At 39.1% G+C, this 21,116-nt stretch overlaps 1 protein-coding gene across 5 annotated transcripts in view; it reads left to right on the top strand.

The window, feature by feature from the left end:
• The first annotated feature begins 1,040 nt into the window (after window positions 1-1,040).
• LIMD2 (LIM domain containing 2) overlaps window positions 1,041-21,116 on the top strand; it is a 50,665-nt gene continuing 30,589 nt past the window's right edge. For 2 of the 5 annotated variants that reach the window (XM_026679850.2, XM_087946435.1), the window contains exons 1-3: window positions 1,041-1,445; window positions 13,336-13,458; window positions 15,165-15,209. In XM_026679850.2, coding sequence (XP_026535635.1) covers window positions 13,417-13,458; window positions 15,165-15,209 — 87 coding nt within the window. In that variant the 5' untranslated portion in view covers window positions 1,041-1,445; window positions 13,336-13,416. Of the gene's footprint in view, window positions 1,446-12,516; window positions 12,653-13,335; window positions 13,459-15,164; window positions 15,210-21,116 lie in introns of those variants that run through there. The other 3 variants (XM_087946433.1, XM_087946434.1, XM_026679849.2) reach the window with 2 other exon arrangements.

Genomic DNA, 21,116 nt, shown 5'->3' on the forward strand with positions numbered 1-21,116 from the left:
TCTTGTTCCTCTACACTTATTTTAGATTGTAGAATTTTAGATCACATATGTCCTGAGCCCAGAATACATCTTAAATTCTTATATTCAGTTAATATGATGGTGAATTTTGGAGAAATTACACAGGTATTCTCAAAGGTGCTTTTTCTAGTGGCAACTGGACTTTCTGTTTTTTCTCTGAAGACATTTCACTTCTTATCCAGGAAGCTTCTTCAGCTCTTCTCTTGGATAAGAAGCAAAATATCTTTAAAGAAAAAACAGAAAGTCCAGTTGATTCTTGAAAAAGCACCTTTTTGGACAGCCATGACGGGGATGACTGAGAATCTCCTTAGACATATATTGGTAGTCATTCTCTGAACAATCAATTTTTCTCCTGGATTTGAGAGATGTTGGAAAGACTTGTATCATGCATTTTTACTTGTGTTGGTAAGTGATTTCTTTTGCAAATAACTGGATTTTTATAGACGGTAACACCGAGTTTTAAAAACAATACAGTAAAGGTGTTGGGCTAGGACCAGGAAGATCCTAATTTAAATTCTCCCTCAATCATAGAAGGTGATTTGGTTGTGGGGTGGGGAAAGTTTTGGAAAAGGGTGTGCTAACTGCATGTATTTCTTTGAGCACCTGAAAAACATTAGTGAGAATATAAATCTAACAAAATAAATCAACGGGAAAAGGTCACAGGGCAGTGATTAAAAGCCCCAAGTATCATGTCTGTAGGTGTGATCTTTCAGTGCTTGGAGCTTTAGGAACTGTTTGGAGACTACCAAAGGATGCACCTTTAGTGGGACCTATGGAATGAGCAGCCACTGGATATTGTTAGTCAACAAATAAATCCTTTGAAATAACCTATTCAGAGGGACTGAGACAGGCGATTTCAAAACACTAAATGCCCACTGGAATCCTTGCTGGGCTTCGGCTCTTTGTTGGGGAGCTTTTCCAGGGAAGGACATCTGATTGGCCAGATTCGGAGCTGGACTTCAAGAACTTTTGACTGCCACCGCTGCTTCTCTGAGCGACATTTGATTTCCACGACAGGCTACTAAGGCGGTTGGTTGTCTAACGCGGGGATCCTGATCTGTCTCACACATATACACACTCAGACATATCCACCGACCGCGTCCCCTTTGCAGCTCCGCGCCCTCGTCTTGGTGGGGGAAGAAGAAGGGAATAACCAGCGGGGATTCAGCGGAGCCGGAGGGGAGAGACAGAGGTGGGGAGAGAAAGAGCGAAGTAGGATGGGAAGCTCGAGGGGCTGAGAGATTGCTGCGCGCGCACTCGCATACAAAGGAGAGAAGGAGGAAACAAGCAGTGCCGCGCTTTGTGTGCTGAGGGGGGCGAAGCGCCGGGGTCTCCCACTTTCCTTGGAAGCAGTAGCGAGCAGAGGTGCGCCGAGAGATCGGCCTCGTTGGGACAGTTGGGGTCTCGGCGCGCAGCGACGCCCTTTGGTAAGTAGCGAATGTCCGATTACCGCGGCCAGATGCTCTGGGCTGACGGGCGCGGCGGATGCAGAGAGGGCAAGATGCAAAAGAGGCCTTGTTTGGGGCTGGTGGGTCAGAAGGCTTGCCAGGTAGGCTCTAGGTTTCAGGATAGAGAGCGGACCCGCAACTTTGGCTTCGTTCGCCTGCTTGCGTGCACTGGCGCAAAGAGGTGTGCCTACTGGTGCGCTGTGGAGAAGGAGAAGGATGGGAGAGGTGCTAGGCTAAGAATAACTGTTGCATTTGTGCTTTCAAAGCGAAGAGATGGCGGCATTCCGGCTGCTGAGCCTTGCGCTTCTTGAATGACTTGTAAAGTGCTCGGTGCTGTGCAAAAACCCGACGTTCACGCTAAGATTTAGGGTCCAGAGGGTCCTTATCTCGGGAAGCGAAGCGTCTAAGTCAGATGAATGACGGTGTGGATAACAGGGGGCACCACATCAAAAGTAGGTTCCTGGGCTTTCTGAGACTTGATCTCGTTATATTTCTGTTTTGGCTATACTTGAAGAAAAATATCGGTGGGAATTTTGCTGTAGTTTGGTGATTCGGATACAGAATCTGCTCAGGCTTGTCTTGAGTGCTACTATTTGGTTCTGAACTGGAATCCCTGCTTCCCAATTCAAGCCTAGGATGGGGGAATTTGGCTGCAAACACGGTACAATACATTGAAGCACAAACTGGCCAGCCACATTTTATCCTGGTGTGTTGCACCTTCTTTTCCACTGGATTGATTTAGTAGTCAAAGAATATTTGTAAGTTTTCCCAACCACCCACATTTTTAAAACACAGGTACACAAAAGAGATCAAGTAATGGAATCTAAGATCTAAGTCAAAATACAGGCATTTAAAAATATATCCAAAAATCTGTTCAACTTCATACTATCTTTGAGGAGTCATATTGCAATTGGAATCTATGTAGAATTGCATTTCTGTTTCAAATATGTTCCAATATGTACAAAGCCAATTTGATCTAGTAGTTACAGCACCAGGCTAGAAATCAGGAAACTGAGTTCCAGTCCTGCCTTAAGCATGAAAGCCAGCTAAGTGACTTTGGAGCCTTCATTCTCTCTCAATCCAATCAATCTCAGTCCCTAGAGCAATGGTTCTCAACCTTTTCTTCACCAAAGAGCCCCTTTAAATACCTTTTGTGACCACAGACCATGGATCCCAACAATTTAAATCATAATATGTTTTTCAAGCCTTCACAGATCCCCTGTGATGTCATTGCCTCCCCGCCATCCATGAACCATAGATTGAGAACCGTTGCCCTAGTGAATTCCCTTGTTTCCTAGAGAGCATGGGAGCAAATCCACACTCACTAGGATTGATGGCATTACCTAGTTGGGTAATGAAACATCTGCAAGCAAACAACCAAGTTTAGAGAACACCAAAGACTCTATAATAAGTGTTTTGTTTTTTTCTGACAAGAAGGACAACAAAGAACTGAATGTAGAGGAAAGCAAATGAAAAAAAATATGTTGACAGTTTTCAATATTTAACATAAATAACTTGATTAATCAGAGGCAATAAGCAAAAATTTTAATTTTTAACAAATTAGCAAAGAAATATTCTAACTATAAAATTAGTTTATAACTTACTTAGTTATAAATAACTTACAGAGAGATGATGTTACAGGATCCTAAAAAGATTTAGCTGCAAAAATATTTGGAAGTCAACTCTGTTTTCCAATAATCAAGGAAGAATTTAAAATACATGCTAGTGTATACATAATCTACTTTAGAATAAATGGTTCTGCAAAAGTATTATAGGAAATTGGGAGAACTCATGCGATAACACAGTTGTAATTAAAGGACAGTGTTGATGCTTAGAAGTGCTAACTTTTTTCTGTATGACATAATATTCCAAAGATTGTAGAATAAACGACTCTCATTTCTGAGGCTATGAATGGAATTCTGGAATTCAGCATTAGTGAGTTTAATTCTAATGAAAATCTGAAATGTTGCTCTCTTCGCTGGCTCCATTGGGATGTTGGGCAACATTATGGGAATCCATGGAAGAGGAAGGGAGAACCAATGATGTAATATGTCATTATGTAAGCCCCATCCCATCGGCTATCAGGGTGCAATAACATAATCACAATAGGTATGACAATTGTCATTTGAATATCATCGTGATTGGTACAGTTGCTGTAAGTAATAACACTGATGAAGCCAATTAAGTTGCTCTGGTTTATCTTTGGGTATTGCTTTTTTAGCAGGGAAGAGATAATTATTTAGATTATATAATAACCAAATGGCCTGAATCCTTAGTGAAAACAAAGAGCAGGTGCGTTCATTTGTGAATTTTATTTAGGTGAGGCATGCCTATTTCAGTTACATTTAACTGGCTTTTTTATTTGTCAGAGGTTAAGAATATGCGAAACAGTTCTAATGAAGAAAATTCAAATTCTCTGTTGACAATAAAAGTGAAAAAATAAACAAAACAGCAAAGTCCTTATTTCTTGAATCTCTCAGTGTTTCTCTCCAGTAATTGTTTCTTCTAGGAGAATGCACTTTAGTAGAAGTATCTTTAGTGAGATATTTCTTCTGCCCCCTTGTTATATAGTCCAGCTTTTTGTTGCTTCTGAATTTATTTGGTACCTTGCTTGTACCATTTATTTGGAGTTGTAACCCTTTACTTGTAAATATTTTTATCTTTTCAGGCAAATTGAATAAATGGCTAGAGAGTTAGAATAATAGCTTTTGGGCAACTTATCATATAACAGCTAAGCTCTCATTTCCTCTTTAGCCTTTCATTGACCAAACAATGGTCCTCTGTCAAAAATTGACTAGAAAAGTGATTCCTGCCAAAGAGATTGTCCCAGGGGTAACAGGGTCCTTGTGAAAGGTCAGCTTTCACTTCAGTCAAGTTTTAGCTTGGAAAGTCTCCCCTCACCCCGGACTCAAGTCACTAGAGAGATACCATGTCATGAATGTTCACAGGGAAAAATTGTTTGCTAAGCATTGTAATCTATTCAGCAATGTGTCTGCAGTGGTATTGATGGTCACTGTGTGACAGCTCATCTTATAAATTATTGAAGTAGTTACCATATATAATTTTGGATAGGCTTATCTGCAGATAAATTAGCCCTCAAAACTTGAACCAAAATACCATGAAAAATATACCTCCTGTGGATAAGCCGAACCTTTTAATTTTTGGCATAGCGACAGGTGAGAAACTGTAAATTGTTACAACATAATTTATAAAACCACATAATTTTAAGGCTGTGATGGGCTTTAAAAAAAACCTGAACTTTGGTCTACAGATAACCTGAACCCAATTTTGTGGGTGTATTTTTGAACTAATTTTTTTTGGCTTATCTGTGAGTATATTCAATACAGTATTGTTGTATGAACTAGTCCACAACACCCCTAGTTATACAACTGGGGGTATTGTAAACCTATACATGATAAGAGTGCTAGATTAGGGAATTCAACTAGTATAATTCTTGTTCTTAGGAACACAATTTGTATTTAAGCTGTTTCATAGTACTATGTGCTAGAGGCAAAGAGAAACCCTTGCAGAAAGCGTAAAAAGAACCTTCGCTAGTGAGGAACAGAAATTCTTTGGGTTATCAAGTATCTATCTCAAATGTAATAGGAACTTGAAATTTTGTACCTTCAGTTCCAGAAAAACTGTGATAATGAAGTTGTTATCTCTTCTTACTTAATGGAGAAAAGAGAAAATAAAAGAGGCTAATAGTAGCCCACATTTTCATAAAGATCATTCATTTAGTGACCATAGTTGGAGCTGGCAACTCAGTTGTTAAGCAATTGCTAAGTGAAACTGTGATTGCTTATGAATTTATTTCAACTTTCTTTTGCTTTACACACCTGCAAAGGTAGTAAATATAAGGATTTGCTGCAAAGTTACTTTTTCATCACCATTATAACTGCGAACACTCATTGTATAAGGCAGTCCCTAAATGAGGACTACCTATATAATGCCTTTAATAATAAAATGTGGATTCTGATACTTTAATTTTACAACGACAGCTAGGACTTCAAAGAGTTCAACAGAAAATGAATAATTTTCTTATAAAGAGGAAAAGCTTCAATCACTATTATCAAAATTGACTGCATTTATATCTGGTGCTAAAGCTGCATATGATAGTGAACAGACACTTCTTTTAATGAAAACCTCATTCAGACTATCCCCAATTATATAAATTGGAGAGTCCAATCTGAAATTCAAGCATATTAAATGAAAGTGAAGTATCTCTCTGCACACACACACACACACACACACACACACACGTACAAAAATACAAACAAATAGCTACCAGTTTGCCAAAATTCTCAGTAAACCCTAATTTGAGAAAAATTGACATTCAGGAACAGATCATGGAAAAAATACCATTTGTCCACATACTATTATAGATGAAATTGTTGCCAGTTACTACAAAATTTAGTGGTTATAAATCTAAAATCTGGAAAAGAGCAATTAAACTAAAAACTCTTATCTAATTATCTTCTATGTAAGACTGAAAAAAAAAGAAAAGAAAAACTACCCTTTGAGCTGAACAACACAAATGTTTTTAAGTTCTTGATAACTATGTATGTAATTGATTCCTAGGAAGTCCACAATAGCAGTTAATGAGGTGATCCAAACTCTGGAAGTTTTAAGTCAATGTGAATTCTGCAATGCATGTTAAAAAGGAGTAGGCGGTTACCTTGTTGTGCCCATAATTTTGACATCAGTGGGTGTCATTGTTTGGGTTCCATACCATACAAAAGAGAAGAAGGTCAAGAATATGAGCTAGATCCAGAAGAACAGGACAGACAATATCAAAGACATATTATAATAACATCAAATAGCAATGGTTAAGAAGAACAAGGGTAATTCAAGCCTACTTACTTGGGGATGCTACTTACATTTATATACCACTAATAGTATCCAAATGAAAACCATCTGAAAAGAGGAGTTCAGCTTAACTATTAGCCTTTGGAAAGGCACAAAGTCAGGGAACAAACTCGACAACACCTAGCTGAACTTTATTGTTGCAGGATACATCCCTACACTTTCGAGATGTATGCAATGAAATTTCATTTTAATGTATGCTGGTTTGTGCTGTCCAGCCAGTGTATGGGAATTGGATAGTTAGGTAGCAATTGTGAGTTGTCCCCTTCAGGTATCCTGGGAAATGTAGTCCATATCACGTGACCACATCTGTAATCCTGATTGGTCACTAAATTGACCCTTGAGGGGTTGGGGGAGGTTTTCCTCACTCTTGGCTGAACTCATGGTAACTCTTCTACTTCTATCGCTACAACATGAGGGAAAAAGGCTAGAAAATAAACCATCTTTTTACTAAGTTGGGACTTGAAGAAAGACCTCTTCACCTTCAAAACCCCAGCTCTAAAGACCAGCTTCACAAGGAGAGGGATATTGTCCACAGTTAACAGCCTGTTCGATCCTCTAGGGTTTGCAGCTCCTGTTACCATTCAAGGCAGAATCCTACTGCGCACGCTGTCCAAAAACACCAAAGATTGGGATGCACTGCTCCCACCAGATCAGAAGCAAGAATGGGAGTCATGCTGCAACTCTCTCTGCTGTCTCCAAGATGTTCACCTACATCGTACGTATGTTCCCATATCACCCTCCACGGCACACAGAAAGGAACTACATGTTTTTTCAGATGCCTCAACAGAGGCAGTAGCCGCCATGGCATACCTCAAAGTCTACGGCGGGGAGAGCAACGTATATGTCGGATTCATCATGGGAAAGGCAAAACTAGCATAGCAAAAAGGTCATACTATATCACAACTGGAACTTTGCAGAGCTGCGCTGGCAGCAGAACTATCAGACAAAATAACAAAGATGATAGATCTTCCCTTAGAACCCACCATAACAAAGATGATAGATCTTCCCTTAGAACCCACCACCTTCTATACAGACAGCAGAGTGGTACTGGGTTATATCTACAACAAGAGTAGATGCTTCTACGTCTATGTGAGTAACAAAGTTGAGCGGATCAGGAGATCTTCTAAACCAGCACAGTGGTGGTATGTTCCAACAGATCAGAACCCTGCAGATCATGCGACAAGGTCTATTCCTGCATCCCAGTTGTCAACTTCTACCTGGCTCACAGGCCATGAGTTCTTGTGGCGTACAGCCGCCTTGGAGCTGGAAAAACCCGATTTGTATGAAATCCTAGATCTAGATAATGATGGCGACATTCGACCCCTAGTCAAGAAGGTAGAAACGGTCGTCCCTCCGGTCGTCTGCCTAGCAATGACTTCCAACGTGAGAAGATAGGTCCCTTAAAACCTACTTGCTTTGAACGCTTCTCCCGATGGAAACCTCTCGTACTGGGAATAACTGTGCTCATCCTCACAGTTGTCCATCTCCTCGGTCATCGGAAAGGCTTCACGTCATACTTCCCAGACCACTACACTCATGCTGAGAGACGAATATTGAGAAGTGTGCAACAAGACGCATATCCATCGGAATACGGATGCCTGAGTGCAGGGAAGCCCATACCACAATCCAGTCCACTTCTGAGACTGAACCCTTACCTCAACGAACAGGAAGTACTGCGAGTAGGAGGTCGCCTACACAAAGCAGAAATGGACTCACCCAGCAAGTACCCCATCATCCTTCCGGCTAACCATCATGTAACGAGCCTGTTAGTACAACACCACCATGAACTAATCCATCATCAAGGTCGCCACTTCACAGAAGGTGCCCTCAGAGCAAGTGGACTCAGGATCGTAGGCGCCAAAAGATGTATTTCAACTGTTCTGCAGTCTTGCTTCCATTATTGCAAGCAACGAGGCCAGACTCGACACCAGATGATGGCTGACCTACCACCCAAGCGCCTGAGCTCTGAACCACCAGGCCGGTCACCGACCTTGTGCTACTGTGGAGAAGGGCTGAACTTGAAATTTGAACCTCAAGCTTTGCATGCTTTGCTTTGTTTGATGCTTTATTAATGTTTACTGTTTCTCTCAGTTATATAGCTAACTGTTTATCTTAGTTATATAGTTATTTGCTATTCAGTTAGTATTACTGTCTACTGCTTATCTTGGTTTATAGTTAATATTTTTCCCCTCTTCTTTTAATAGTGGAATTTACAATACCAGGCGGGGAGTGTGCTGTCCAGCCAGTGTATGGGAATTGGATAGTTAGGTAGCAATTGTGAGCTGTCCTCTTAAGGGAATGCATCATGATAACTGTAGTTAAGGTATCCTGGAAAATGTAGTCCATATCATGTGACCACATCTGTAATCCTGATTGGTCACTAAATTGACCCTTGAGGGGTTGGGGGAGGTTTTCCTTACCCTTGGCTGAACTCATGGACTCATGGTAACTCTTCTACTTCTATCGCTACAACATGAGGGAAAAAGGATAGAAGATAAATCATCTTTTTACCTACAAGACAGATATGCAAAGGATTGGTCATTAAAGAAGAACTTCATCACAAATGTGAGTTATGAGGATACCTGATGAACCAATAAAAGTACTTTGTTATGGATGTTTTGTGGAGTTATCTATCTGCATCTGTACAGGATACAGAATATGTACACTGCTCAAAAAAATAAAGGGAACCCACACCTGGACTAAAGCATCCCCCAACTCCTGGACAGTCTGTGGTACAATGTGGCATTGGTGGATGGAGCGAGACATGATGTCCCAGATGTGCTCAATTGGATTCAGGTCTGGAGAACGGGCGGGCCAGTCCATAGCATCAATGCCTTTGTCTTGCAGGAACTGCTGACACACTCCAGCCACATGAGGTCTAGCATTGTCTTGCATTAGGAGGAACCCAGGGCCAACCGCACCAGCATATGGTCTCACAAGGGGTCTGAGGATCTCATCTCGGTACCTAATGGCAGTCAGGCTACCTCTGGCGAGCACATGGAGGGCTGTGCAGCCCCCTAAAGAAATGCCACCCCACACCATGACTGACCCACTGCCAAACTGGTCATGCTGGAGGATGTTTCAGGCAGCAGAATGTTCTCCACAGCGTCTCCAGACCCTGTCATGTCTGTCACATGTGCTCAGTGTGAACCTGCTTTCATCTGTGAAGAGCAGAGGGCACCAGTGGCGAATTTGCCAATCTTGGTTTTATCTGGCAAATGCCAAACGTCCTGCACGGTTGGGCTGTAAGCACAACCCCCACCTGTGGATGTCAGGCCCTCATACCACCCTCATGGAGTCTCTTTCTGACCGTTTGAGCAGCCATATGCCCATTTGTGGCCTGCTGGAGGTCATTTTGCAGGGCTCTGGCAATGCTCCTCCTGTCCCTCCTTGCACAAAGGCGAAGGTAGAGGTCCTGATGCTGGGTTGTTGCCCTCCTACAGCCTCCTCGATGTCTCCTGATGTACTGGCCTGTCTCCTGGTAGCGCCTTCATGCTCTGGACACTATGCTGACAGACACAACAAACCTTGCCACAGCTCGCATTGATGTGCCATCCTGGATGAGCTGCACTACCTGAGCCACTTGTGTGGGTTGTAGTCTCTGTCTCATGCTACCGCTAGTGTGAAAGCACCGCCAGCATTGAAAAGTGACCAAATCATCAGGCAGAAAGCATAGGAACTGAGAAGTGGTCTGTGGTCACCACCTGCAGAACCACTCCTTTCTTGGGGATGTCTTGCTAACTGCCTATGCTTTCCACCTGTTGTCTATTCCATTTGCACAACAGCATGTGAAATTGATTGTCAATCAGTGATGCTACCTAAGTGGATTTCACAGAAGTGTGATTGACTTGGAGTTACATTGTGTTGTTTAAGTGTTCCCTTTATTTTTTTTGAGCAGTGTATATTCAAAGTGAAATAATGTTATTCTAAGTTTAAATCTTCTCTACATTAACCTCAGGTTTTGTGTTTTTATCATTATTGAGAAACTCGACATAAAATGAGAATATACAATCCAGGCCCTCCAGAGGCACTTAGACACAACTGCTGTCATCATTTGTTATACTCCATACGAAGAAAAATGTTCCCTCACCTCTATGGCAACTAATCCAGCTCATTTCACCATTGGACTTCTCAATTACCCATTCCCCAGGGCAATGAGAATAAGCCTAGAATCCTATGGGATAGCTCTTATTACTCCATTGAGGGAAGTAATGGCATAATAAGGGTGCTGACAGAGATATTTGAGTGATGAGGCAAAAACAGTAACCTATGGAGGTAAACAGTTTAGTTTAGAGTATGTGTTTCTAAAAGTGGCCAATATAAATTTTACTAGCATTTTTGTAAAATTACTACATCTGTATTTAACAGAACAACACAGTTGGAAGGGACCTTGGAGGTCTTCTAGTCCAACCCCTGCTCAAGCAGGAAACTTTATAACATCAGACAAATCAGACAAAGCTCAATCTCTTCTTAAAAACCTCCAATGTTGGAACATGCACAACTTCTGGAGGCAACTTATTCTGCTGGAAAATTGTTCCAACTGTCAGGAAATTTCTCCTTCGTTCTAAGTTGCTTCTCTCCTTGATTAGTTTCCACCCATTGCTTCTTGTCCTACCCTCAGGTGCTTTAGAGAATAGCTTGACTCCCACTTCTTTGTGGCAGCCCCTTAAGTATTGGAAGACTGCTATCATGTCTCTCCTAGTCCTTCATTTCATTAAGCATGTCCAGTTCCTGCCACTATTCTTCGCTTCCAATTCTCTAATCATCTTTGTTGGTCTTCTCTAGAGTCTCAACATCTAATATGTTAAACAAAATACTAAATTCAAAATGTATTTGATTTTTATTGAATTCCCTTTCCTATATATGTAGAACCAAATTGTATTCATCCATTAATATCTGTTGTGCTAACAATATAGGTATGCCTGGATTTTGACCAGTATTTCTGTATCTTTCCACCTTTATCCTAGTTATGGTTAAAGTAGTATTTAGTTAGATTTAGTGAAAGAAGCCCTTGGTATACAAAATATATAATACTAATTGTTTTGGGGTAGCGAGATGGACAACATATAAATGTAATAAATAAATGTACATTTTTAATATAATAAAGCAACAGAGGTGAGTTTAGAACCAGTGCTTGTTTGTTGTACTGTACTCTTTAATTGTTTGATGACTCTTTTCCCACTCTTATCTCAGTTTTCTTGCCTCTCTGCCATGTCTGAATGTGTGGTTTGTTTGTTTATTGATAATGTGCTGACATACACCTTTCTGATATCAGAAGGAGTTGGTCAGCACCTTTTTAAACTAATATATTTTAATAAAAGACATAAGCTTTTGTGAGCTGCACCGTACTTCATCAGATGAATAAGTAATTGAACTGATATAGGAGTTAAATTGGGATGAGATGGAGAGAGAAAGGAGGGAAAGACAAGTTGGTTATGCAATCTCTTGTCAATCAACAATTATAATGGGTTAAAAACTGATTGTGGATGTGAGTTGTTGTTTGAGTTTAGCAATTTCTTGTTCAACAATGGACATGAAGTCTAGTTTTTCCAAAACAGTATGTTGAGATTCATTATATACAACATATTGGAAGACAGGATTGCTTTATACTAATGTGTCCTTGTTTTGCCCCATATCTACACCAAGAGCACCATCATACATCCCAACAAAAATATATACAGGATTAGAGATACCTTTAAATGATTTTTGTCCAAGATGATATAAATCAGTTGCAAGCAACACATTTCTGGATTCTATGTTGGACAAACTTTGTTCTACATTGTACTACGACAAACTTTGCACAAAAGAATTAATGGAGACATCTGAACTCAAAACAAGGACAAAGTAGCATCGAATCATTTCAACTTCCCAATACACTTCTCTAGCAGACCTCAAGTGATTGTTTATAACAAAATTATTATTTTGCTCTATTTTAGAAGGCCTAATTCTTGATGCACTGTCAATTTTCAAAATAGTTTTAATGGTAGTGTCAGTGGCCAAATAACTTGCAGTGGCTGCCTTGGTATGAATTCAGGCATGTCAAATTGGGGAGGACTTTTAGCCCTTTGCTTATATGGTTCTAGTATCTAAACTGAAAAATTTAACCCTCTTATGGGTACCTGGCATGTCCTTAAATGGAGAAAGCGGGAAATAACAAGCTAACCACAAACGGAACGGAACGGAAATGAATCAGGGCCATTTCTTAAGCAGCACACAGGCTTTGCAGAACCAAGAGGCACGGATGTTCTAGCAACTGTAAATGTACACGAACAGGAGAGATTCAAATGGCAGTGAAGACACAAACAAACTGAAACTGGGTAGGAGAATCCAATCATTTTGTTTTTCTGGGTTGAAAGAAGGAAAGCTTAGGGGATAATTGTTTATGGAGGTTCTTGGTCATCCTGGTCATTGTTGTCTCAAAGGTGCCTTTTCAAGGGGCAACTGGACTTTCTTGTTTCCTTTGAAGATGTTTTGCTTCTCATTCAAGAAGCTTCTTCAACTCTGATCTTTAGGGGAAAATGTGAATCTTTCTAATTACACACATACAACTCCCCCGCCCCTGCATACATACATATCTCACATATTAGAGATTTAAAGAATATAGGTACATTAATTTATTTTGTTAAGTAATATTGATTATTAAGTTATATTGATAGCTACTATTTCAAGAATAGTTGAAATATATTGTAAAATATATTGATTAATGAAAGTATTAAAATAGATAAACTACATACTAATAATGTAAATATGTTTATGTTCATATATTTGCAAATATACTAAAAATAATACCATTTTAACACATTTCTACTATCTATGAGATTGAACTCAGAGTTGTTTTTTTATCTCTTGATCTGTAATCAGTCTGAAAGGGAAATGAAGTACAATAAAATAGAGCATGTGCAGTATTTGTGCACGCTGTTTCGGTCATCTGGAATTTACATTTCAGAAAGAGGAGAAATATTCTAGTATAGAAGACTTAATTTTTCCCTTTTCTCCTCAGGTATAAGCCATATCGACATTGAAGAATTAGCAAGCCCAAACAAGTGAAGATATATACCTGTGTGGGTGAGAATATAGCATTATGTTCCAAGCTAAGGGACCATCCAGTACAGCCTCTTCTAATGTACGTACAGAAATCAGTATCTTTAAATTAACGAGTTACTGCTACTTCATAGGGAGTAAACGGAAAATAATATTGTTTGTACATTGCACCATCATAATTTGTTTAAACCATGCTTTTCAGACAGGATAATTAATGGCTGAGATTACATGTAGCAATACGTTGCAATGCTATTGATGTACTTTTGACTTAGCACTTATATGTGACCCAAGCAAATTTATGTTACTTTTATCTGGGTGATGATATTAGTTATGCAGATAACAAACTTCTCTTGCTACTTTAAATAACAACATGTTCATCATGGCAGAAAACTTAATGTATAGTGTCTATTGAAGAAAATACTTTTCTTATTGGGAGGAATATATTGGGAGGAAAAAAATTACAGGATGCAATCTGGGCTGGTCACTTGGACTAGAGGTTTTTGTCTTCTGAGTTTTCAGACTCATGCAAGAGCCCATCAGCAGGGAACTTCTCTCTAGCAGAATGTGTGCTGTTCTGTATGTGATATTTATAACGCCTGTTGTAAGTGGCTTTTTACACATTGATTGGAGTGTACTGACTGCTGGCTTTTAAATCATTAGCTGTCATTTGTTTGTGCTGCCCAGCCCTCACCTTCTAAGTACTTGATAGACTGGTGGTAAGTCAGCAGCCCCGTTGACTGACAAGGGGCCTGTTTCTCAAACTTCAATCACTTCCCTGGCTGTTTATGATCTTGCTCATCCAACAATCTCAGTAGCTGCAAAATTGAATGCCTGTCCTTTTTCATTGCAGTTTGAGGCTACCAATGAGTCTCCTCATCTGACCACTTGCTTGTGTTCTTGCAATCTGGCAGTTAGCTTCCTCCCTGTCTGTCCTACATAGTCACATGGGCAGTCCATGCAGGGGATTTGGTAACTTACATTGGAAGTACATCCCACCTCCCAGTGATCTTTACAGTGCATAATATGTCCTCTTATGATAGCGTCTGGGCGGTGTGCAATGCCCACTTGCAGATCTCGGAAACTGCATTCTACAGCTTCCAAAATGCTTTTTGATGTATGGCAAAGTATGCCAAGTGGTCTTATACCTCGTTTCTTCCTTTTTCTCCCCATCATGTTGGGTAGATATCTTGTGACAAATGATTGTGGGTACACATTCTGCTTGAATTGTTAATGTAGGTACCTGTTCTCCAGCTATTTGTCTTGCTGGGTATTGCAGTGGGATCTCACCCTGACCTATACGGCTCTGATTAAACTCTTTTTTGTGTGACCATCCTCTGTCACACAAAAAGAGATGCATCAGAACACAATACAGAATATATCACAAGGGATTGTATCTATTTCATTCTATTTATTTTGTTGAGATATTTGTAAACAATTCATTTGAAGATAATATGATTATATAGATTCACCTGAAAATGTTCTTCCACATTGTAACTTGTGGATATAACAGGTTTTTTTCCCCTATTTCTTTTTTTCACATTTTATAAAGCCATTGAATGTCTCTTTGAAGAATGTCTCTGAATCTTTTTTTTTTTGCATTATTGTTGTTCTTGTTTAATTAACAATATTCAAACAACTAAAGAAAGAGTTCAAGAAAAGTACTAGCTTGCTAATTTTTATCAGTAAATATAATACAAATAAACTGCAGTTTGTATTCAAATCAATAAATAAGAATTGCCATGCAAGAAGAACATTAATTTTTATTTTCCTTTTCCCTCCTTTTTTTAGGAAGCAAAGAGCAACATGGGGACATCTATTGTACAGAGATCCAAGGTATTTATCACTCTTTTTTTCTTCTTTCTGGCTTCTGTTACTTCAAAAAGTTGTGACTATAGGTAATCCCCAGGTTATAAGCATTCCCTTAGTGAATATTTGAAGTTACGTTATCAGCACCCCCTAGTGTTTACGAAGTCCCAAAACTACAAATCTTGTGACACCATGGTAATTGTTTGCCGTACAAAGAACTGTCCTGCACTTCGTCAGCCCAAATGGAGGTTCAGAGGGGCAAACCTGTCCCCCTGACATTGGCCCGCCTCTCTGATGCTCCATTTAGGCCTGTGCAGGCCTTACCCAGAAGTTTGCCAGTCAAAATGGAGCTCCATTTCAGCCTGCAATGTGTTGGGCAAGGCCTAAATGGAGCATCAGATAGGCACATGCAGCTGAGAGCCTGGAGAAGAGATAGCTTGCTAGATCTTCACATGGTAAGTGACCTGGCGTGGCAGGTTGGGTGGAGGGGGGAAAGCAATTGTGGGGAGCATGAGGTATTTCAGTGGGTTGAGGAAGCCTTGAGTGGTCTTAAGCAGGTGGCCTGTTCCATTGATAAGTCCTCCCATGGCCTTCCCACCTTAAAATAACTCATGGGCACTTAATGAACCACGCATTCAATTAGCGAATGTGTGCGTGAAAGGAGGGAGTGATTATGTTGAAGATATGAGATTCACTCTCATGAGTCCTCGGGTTATGAATGGAATGGGCAGGCTCATTACATTAGTAACTCACGGACTACCTATATAAAATAAATAATCTATTTAATGATGGGTTTGAACAATTTCTATCTTTGTTGATAGGAATGACCCTATTATCTCTCAAATATAAAATTAGTCAGTTGCTTTTATAGTAAACTTAATCCAAAAGGGAGGTTGAAGACTTGTCAAGTTGAAATTGTTTAGATAATAAGACAAACAATAGCAGTAGGAATAGCACTTAGACTTAAACACCACTTCACAGTGCTTTCCAGCCCTCTCTAAGTAGTTTACAGAGTCAGCATATTGCCCCCAACAATCTGGGTCCCCATTTTACCAACCTTGGAAGGATGAAAGGCGGAGTCAACTTTGAGCCTGGTGAGATTTGAACTGCCCAAGTGCAGTCAGCTGGCAGTCAGCAGATGTATGACACTAACCACAGCACCAGTGCGGTTCTTGCACCAATACCAACTCTTCACTCAAGGATGCATTCTCACCTTTAATCTGCCTTTAATCAGCTTCCTGTTATTTCCCTATCAGTTTTTATTAACCAGAAAGGATAAGAGATCCAGGTAATATCTGGTAGAGTTGATATTGTAAAGACGGTCCACTTCCTCAGGACTAGCAGATTCATCCCAGATTACAGGTGACTTATAATAGTTCCTTTAGTGATCTTTCAAAATAACAACGGCCCTGAAAAAGTGACTTATGACCGTTTTCCACACTTATAACTGTTGCAGTATCACCATGATCAGGTAATCAAAATTGGCAACTGACTCATAAACTCATAAGTATAATGATGATTACAGCATCCTGGGATCATGTGATCACCTTTTGTGAATTTCTGGCAAGCATAGTCGATGGGGAAGCCAGATGCACTAACTTAACAACTGTGGCAAGAAAGATTGTAAAATGGGGCAAAACTCACTTAACAAATATTTTATTTAACAACAGAAATTTTAGGTTCAATTGTCATAAGTCAAGGACTACCTGTAGTCTGCAAGATGTAAGTTTGTTACCTCTATAGCAGGGATGTCAATCTCAATTTCATCGAGGGCCGCATGAGGGCTGTTGTTGACCTCGGGGTGGGGTGGGAGGCATGGCTGACTGGGTGGACGTGTCTGACTAGGTAGGCATGGCCAGTTTGATGCTATTCCCCACATTGCTAGCATGTTTCCTCTTCGCATTGAATAGACCGGGTCAAAGCCACGCTGGCCTAATTGGGAAGACCAGACCAAAGCTACACTGGCCTGATCTTTCCTCTTCTCACCAGGTACACTGGGCCGAAACTTCGCTGGCCTGATCTTTCCTCTCTGCACCAGGCAGAAGCAATGCAAGTAGACCAGGCCAAAGCGATGCAGGTAGACCAGGATGTCCCCACAGGCCTGATCCAACCACATCGCGGGCTGGATCTGGCCTGTGGGCCTTGAGTTTGACATCCCTGCTCTAAAGGATCTGCTCAAATAACATCTATTTGTGAGAGAATCTAAACAATTTTTTCCTCTAGAAAAATTCTTCAGAGTGACTTAGTAAATGACTTTCTGACCTATCCTTCCCTAAAGTGTTTCTCTGAAGAGGTCAATGGTCAACATTCTAGAATGTAATAAGAGGAGAGAAGTCTTGTTCTTGCCACCATGGCATAAATTCAAACAAATGCTTTTAATTACTTTTAAGGTAGACTTATTGCAGGGATCTGTTACTTAAGCTCCCAGAGATCCTCAGTACGTCAAGAAAATATTTACCAGTTGGCATCACAGCAGGACGGATATGGGAAAGCGGAGCTCCGTGGAGCTCTGCAAAACCCAGCTGATGTCTGCTCTCCAGGAGACCCTATGGGGTCAAAGCCACCCTAGAGGGGTGGTGAAGAAAGGATGGACACTTTGTAGATTGCAAGGATACAGCAATTTCCTTGCTTGATCCAAAGAAACCCTCTTGATCAGCAGCAGAGATGACAGCCACTTTGGCAAGACCAAAGCTGTGACTACTGGGACAAGAAGATTATGAGCTGGAGAGGTTTGTAGCAAAGGATTGGAACCGAGTGAGACAACTTTAAAACTTCAAAACGCTAAGAAAGCGGCGATTTAACACACGAAGAAAGATTATAGATCCAAAAGTGAAACAAACTTTTAATGGAAGTCTATGAAGCTTTAAATATAGAAAGTCTGGACTGGAACTTGTAGTAGTGTGAAAACTGACTTAATTTGTGGATAACACTGATTATTGGAAGAAATCGTATAAGGAAAAAGGATTTTTTTCCCTCTCTCCTGTTCCATCTTTGCTTTGTTTTAATGCTGGAAGTAGAGTGGGGGCGCCACCTACTGGTGAAAGAAGATATTATACTAGTACATGGGTGGGAAAAAACCTTGGCAAGTGAGGATTGATTGAGAACAGAAGAAAAATAAGCAGGAGGAGACATGAAATAGTGAAAGACAAACAACACCTGAAAGTCTCTTTCTTTTAGTTCCATATCTACTGGCATTTTGGTTGCTTTAAAGTATTTAGTGAGTCTTTGAAGATTTTAAATGCAAGGTGGACTATAATTAACAAAAAGCATCCTTGAAACTGAACACTTGATTCTGTGGTTTAAAGAGATTTGGAGAAATCTGGTGAGCCAATCTGGATTATTAATACTATTTGATAGAACACTCTATGAGGCGAAAGAAGAAAGGAGAAAAATTAAACCAGATTTAAAAATTTCGATAATTTTGAGGGTGCAAATTGGAAAATTTTAAGGACTATAAATTGTGGGGATTTTGATGAATAGTCTTGGGAATGAGTAAATTTCTATTGTTTTGTTTTCCTAGTATGTTTTTTAAAAATTTTATTGGTTTTTAAGATGAACATAGAAAAACACAACATAAAAACATCAAGCCATCTTCCATATATATACATACAGTGTGCCAGTTGGTTTACAAATTGTTTTGTGCTTCCATTTCGTAGTCTTCAATTACAATTACATTGTATATATTCTCATATTTTCAATCAAGTATTAAATACATTAATATCATTGTTAATCAATAATTTGACTATACTTTTATTCATTCATGTTTTACGAAATAATCATATTTTACTTAATTTGTTTTATGACAGTTCATATTATCATTTCAAATCTATCCTACAATCATTTTGTAGATATAATAAGAAAAGAATACATCTTTATATATTTATTATTTTCTAAGAATCTACATATTTCATTACCATGTTTTATTGTCTAACCATTGATAGAATAGATCCCAAATTTTATAAAATTGTTTATCATCTTGTTCTCTGATTTCAAATGTCAATCTACTCATTTCAGCACATTCCAATATTTTTTTAATGATTTCCTCCTGTGATGGTATTTTCTCATTTTTCCAGTTTTTAGCAAATACAATCCTAGCTGCTGTTAATACATTTACAATCAGCTATTTCAATTCTTTACTATATATTTCAGGTAAAATTCCCAATAAAAATATCTCTGGTTTCAAATCTATATGCTTTTTTGTCATTTTTTCCAACCACGTATGGATTTTAGTCCAATATTTTTTAGCATCCACACAAGTCCACCACATATGGTAATATGAGCCAGGTGTCTGATGACGTTTCCAACATTTTTCAGATTTGTTCTTGAACATTCTTGCTATTCTTATCGGGGGGAAATGCCATCTGTAAAACATCTTATACAATAAGTCGATAGCCAGACTGGAATTTTCAAATAACATTGTCTTTTAGTCTTCTCCCAGTTTAACCATAGACTCCCGTATATAATGTCTTCTAAAATACCCCTGTGTTTTAGTTCCTTTATACCATAGAAAAGCATGCCACCCCAACAACAGATCATGTCTTTCTAATATCAACAATCTAGTATTTCTTAATGTTATCCATTCCTTAACCCACATCAAATTTGTAGCTTGGTAATACAACTCCCAATTAGGCAAACCAAATCCTCCTCTTATTCTAGCATCTTGTGAAAGTTTTAACTTTATTCTCGCTTTCTTACCTTGCCATATATGTTTCAACACAATTTTATTTAAATCTTCAAAGTAATCTTTTCCAAGCCTAATTGGAATTGTTTGGAACAAGTATAAAATTCTGGGTAATATATTCATCTTGATTGTTGATATTCTCCCTATTAATGACAGTTGTAAATTCTCCCATTTCACCAAATCTAGCGCTATCTGCTGCTTAAGTTTGATATAATTATTCTCTTTTAGTGTACTGCATCTTGCTGTCAAATATATCGCCAAGAACTTGATCTTATTCGTGACCTGAATTTTCAATAGATCTGCCAGTTCTTCCTTTTGTCTTGATAGCATATTCTTTGCCAAGATCTTTGTCTTATCTTTATTTATTTTCAAACCAGACACCTTTCCATATGCCTCTATCTTTTCTATCAATTTTAGTGCTGTTTCTAGTGGGTCTTCTAAAATGAAAACCAGATCATCTGCGAATGCTTGCAACTTAAATTCTTCCTTTTTAATTTTCATCCCTTTTATATCCTTTTCTTCTCTAATATTTCTGTTTAGCACTTCCAAGGTTAACACAAACAGAGGTGATAGTGGGCACCTTTGTCTTGTTCCTTTTCTTATATCAATAGTCTGTCAGTTCTCCCTCTATCATTACATTTGCCGTTTGCTTATGATATATAGCTTCTATTGCTTGAATAATTTTTTTAGGAAAGCCCATCTATTCCAGCTGTAATAACATGAATCGCCAATTCACATTATCAAATGCCTTCTGTGCATCTAGAAATATCAAAGCCATTTGTTTTTCAGGGTGTGCCTCATAGTATTCCAAGGTGTCCAAGGTTACTCTCATATTATCTTTAATTTGTCTCTTTGGCAGAAATCCATTTTGATCAGGATGGATAAAATTGTTTAAGTATTTTTTAAGTCTTTCTGCCAATATTGAAGCAAAAATTTTATAATCTGCGTTTAGTAAGGAAATAGTTCTATAGTTCTTGATTTGTAATAGATCGGCCTCCTCTTTTGGGACAAGTGTAATATAAGCTCCTGACCATGATTTAGGTATCTTCTTCTTTAACATAACTTCATTCATTGTAGTGTTTTATAAAATTCTGCCGGAAGTCCATCTGGGCCTTGTGCCTTTCCATTATTTTGCTTCTTGAGTGCCTCAGTTAACTCCATCATCGTTATATTGCTTTCTAACATTGTTTCAATCTCTTTAGGTATCTGGGGTAAATTAGCATTCTGTAAATACTGTTTAACTCTTTCCTCAT

The sequence above is a fragment of the Notechis scutatus genome, chromosome Z (assembly GCF_049901735.1).
Source record: "Notechis scutatus isolate UNSWTSFEM ecotype Mainland chromosome Z, rNotScu1.2, whole genome shotgun sequence".
NCBI lineage: Eukaryota > Metazoa > Chordata > Lepidosauria > Squamata > Elapidae > Notechis > Notechis scutatus.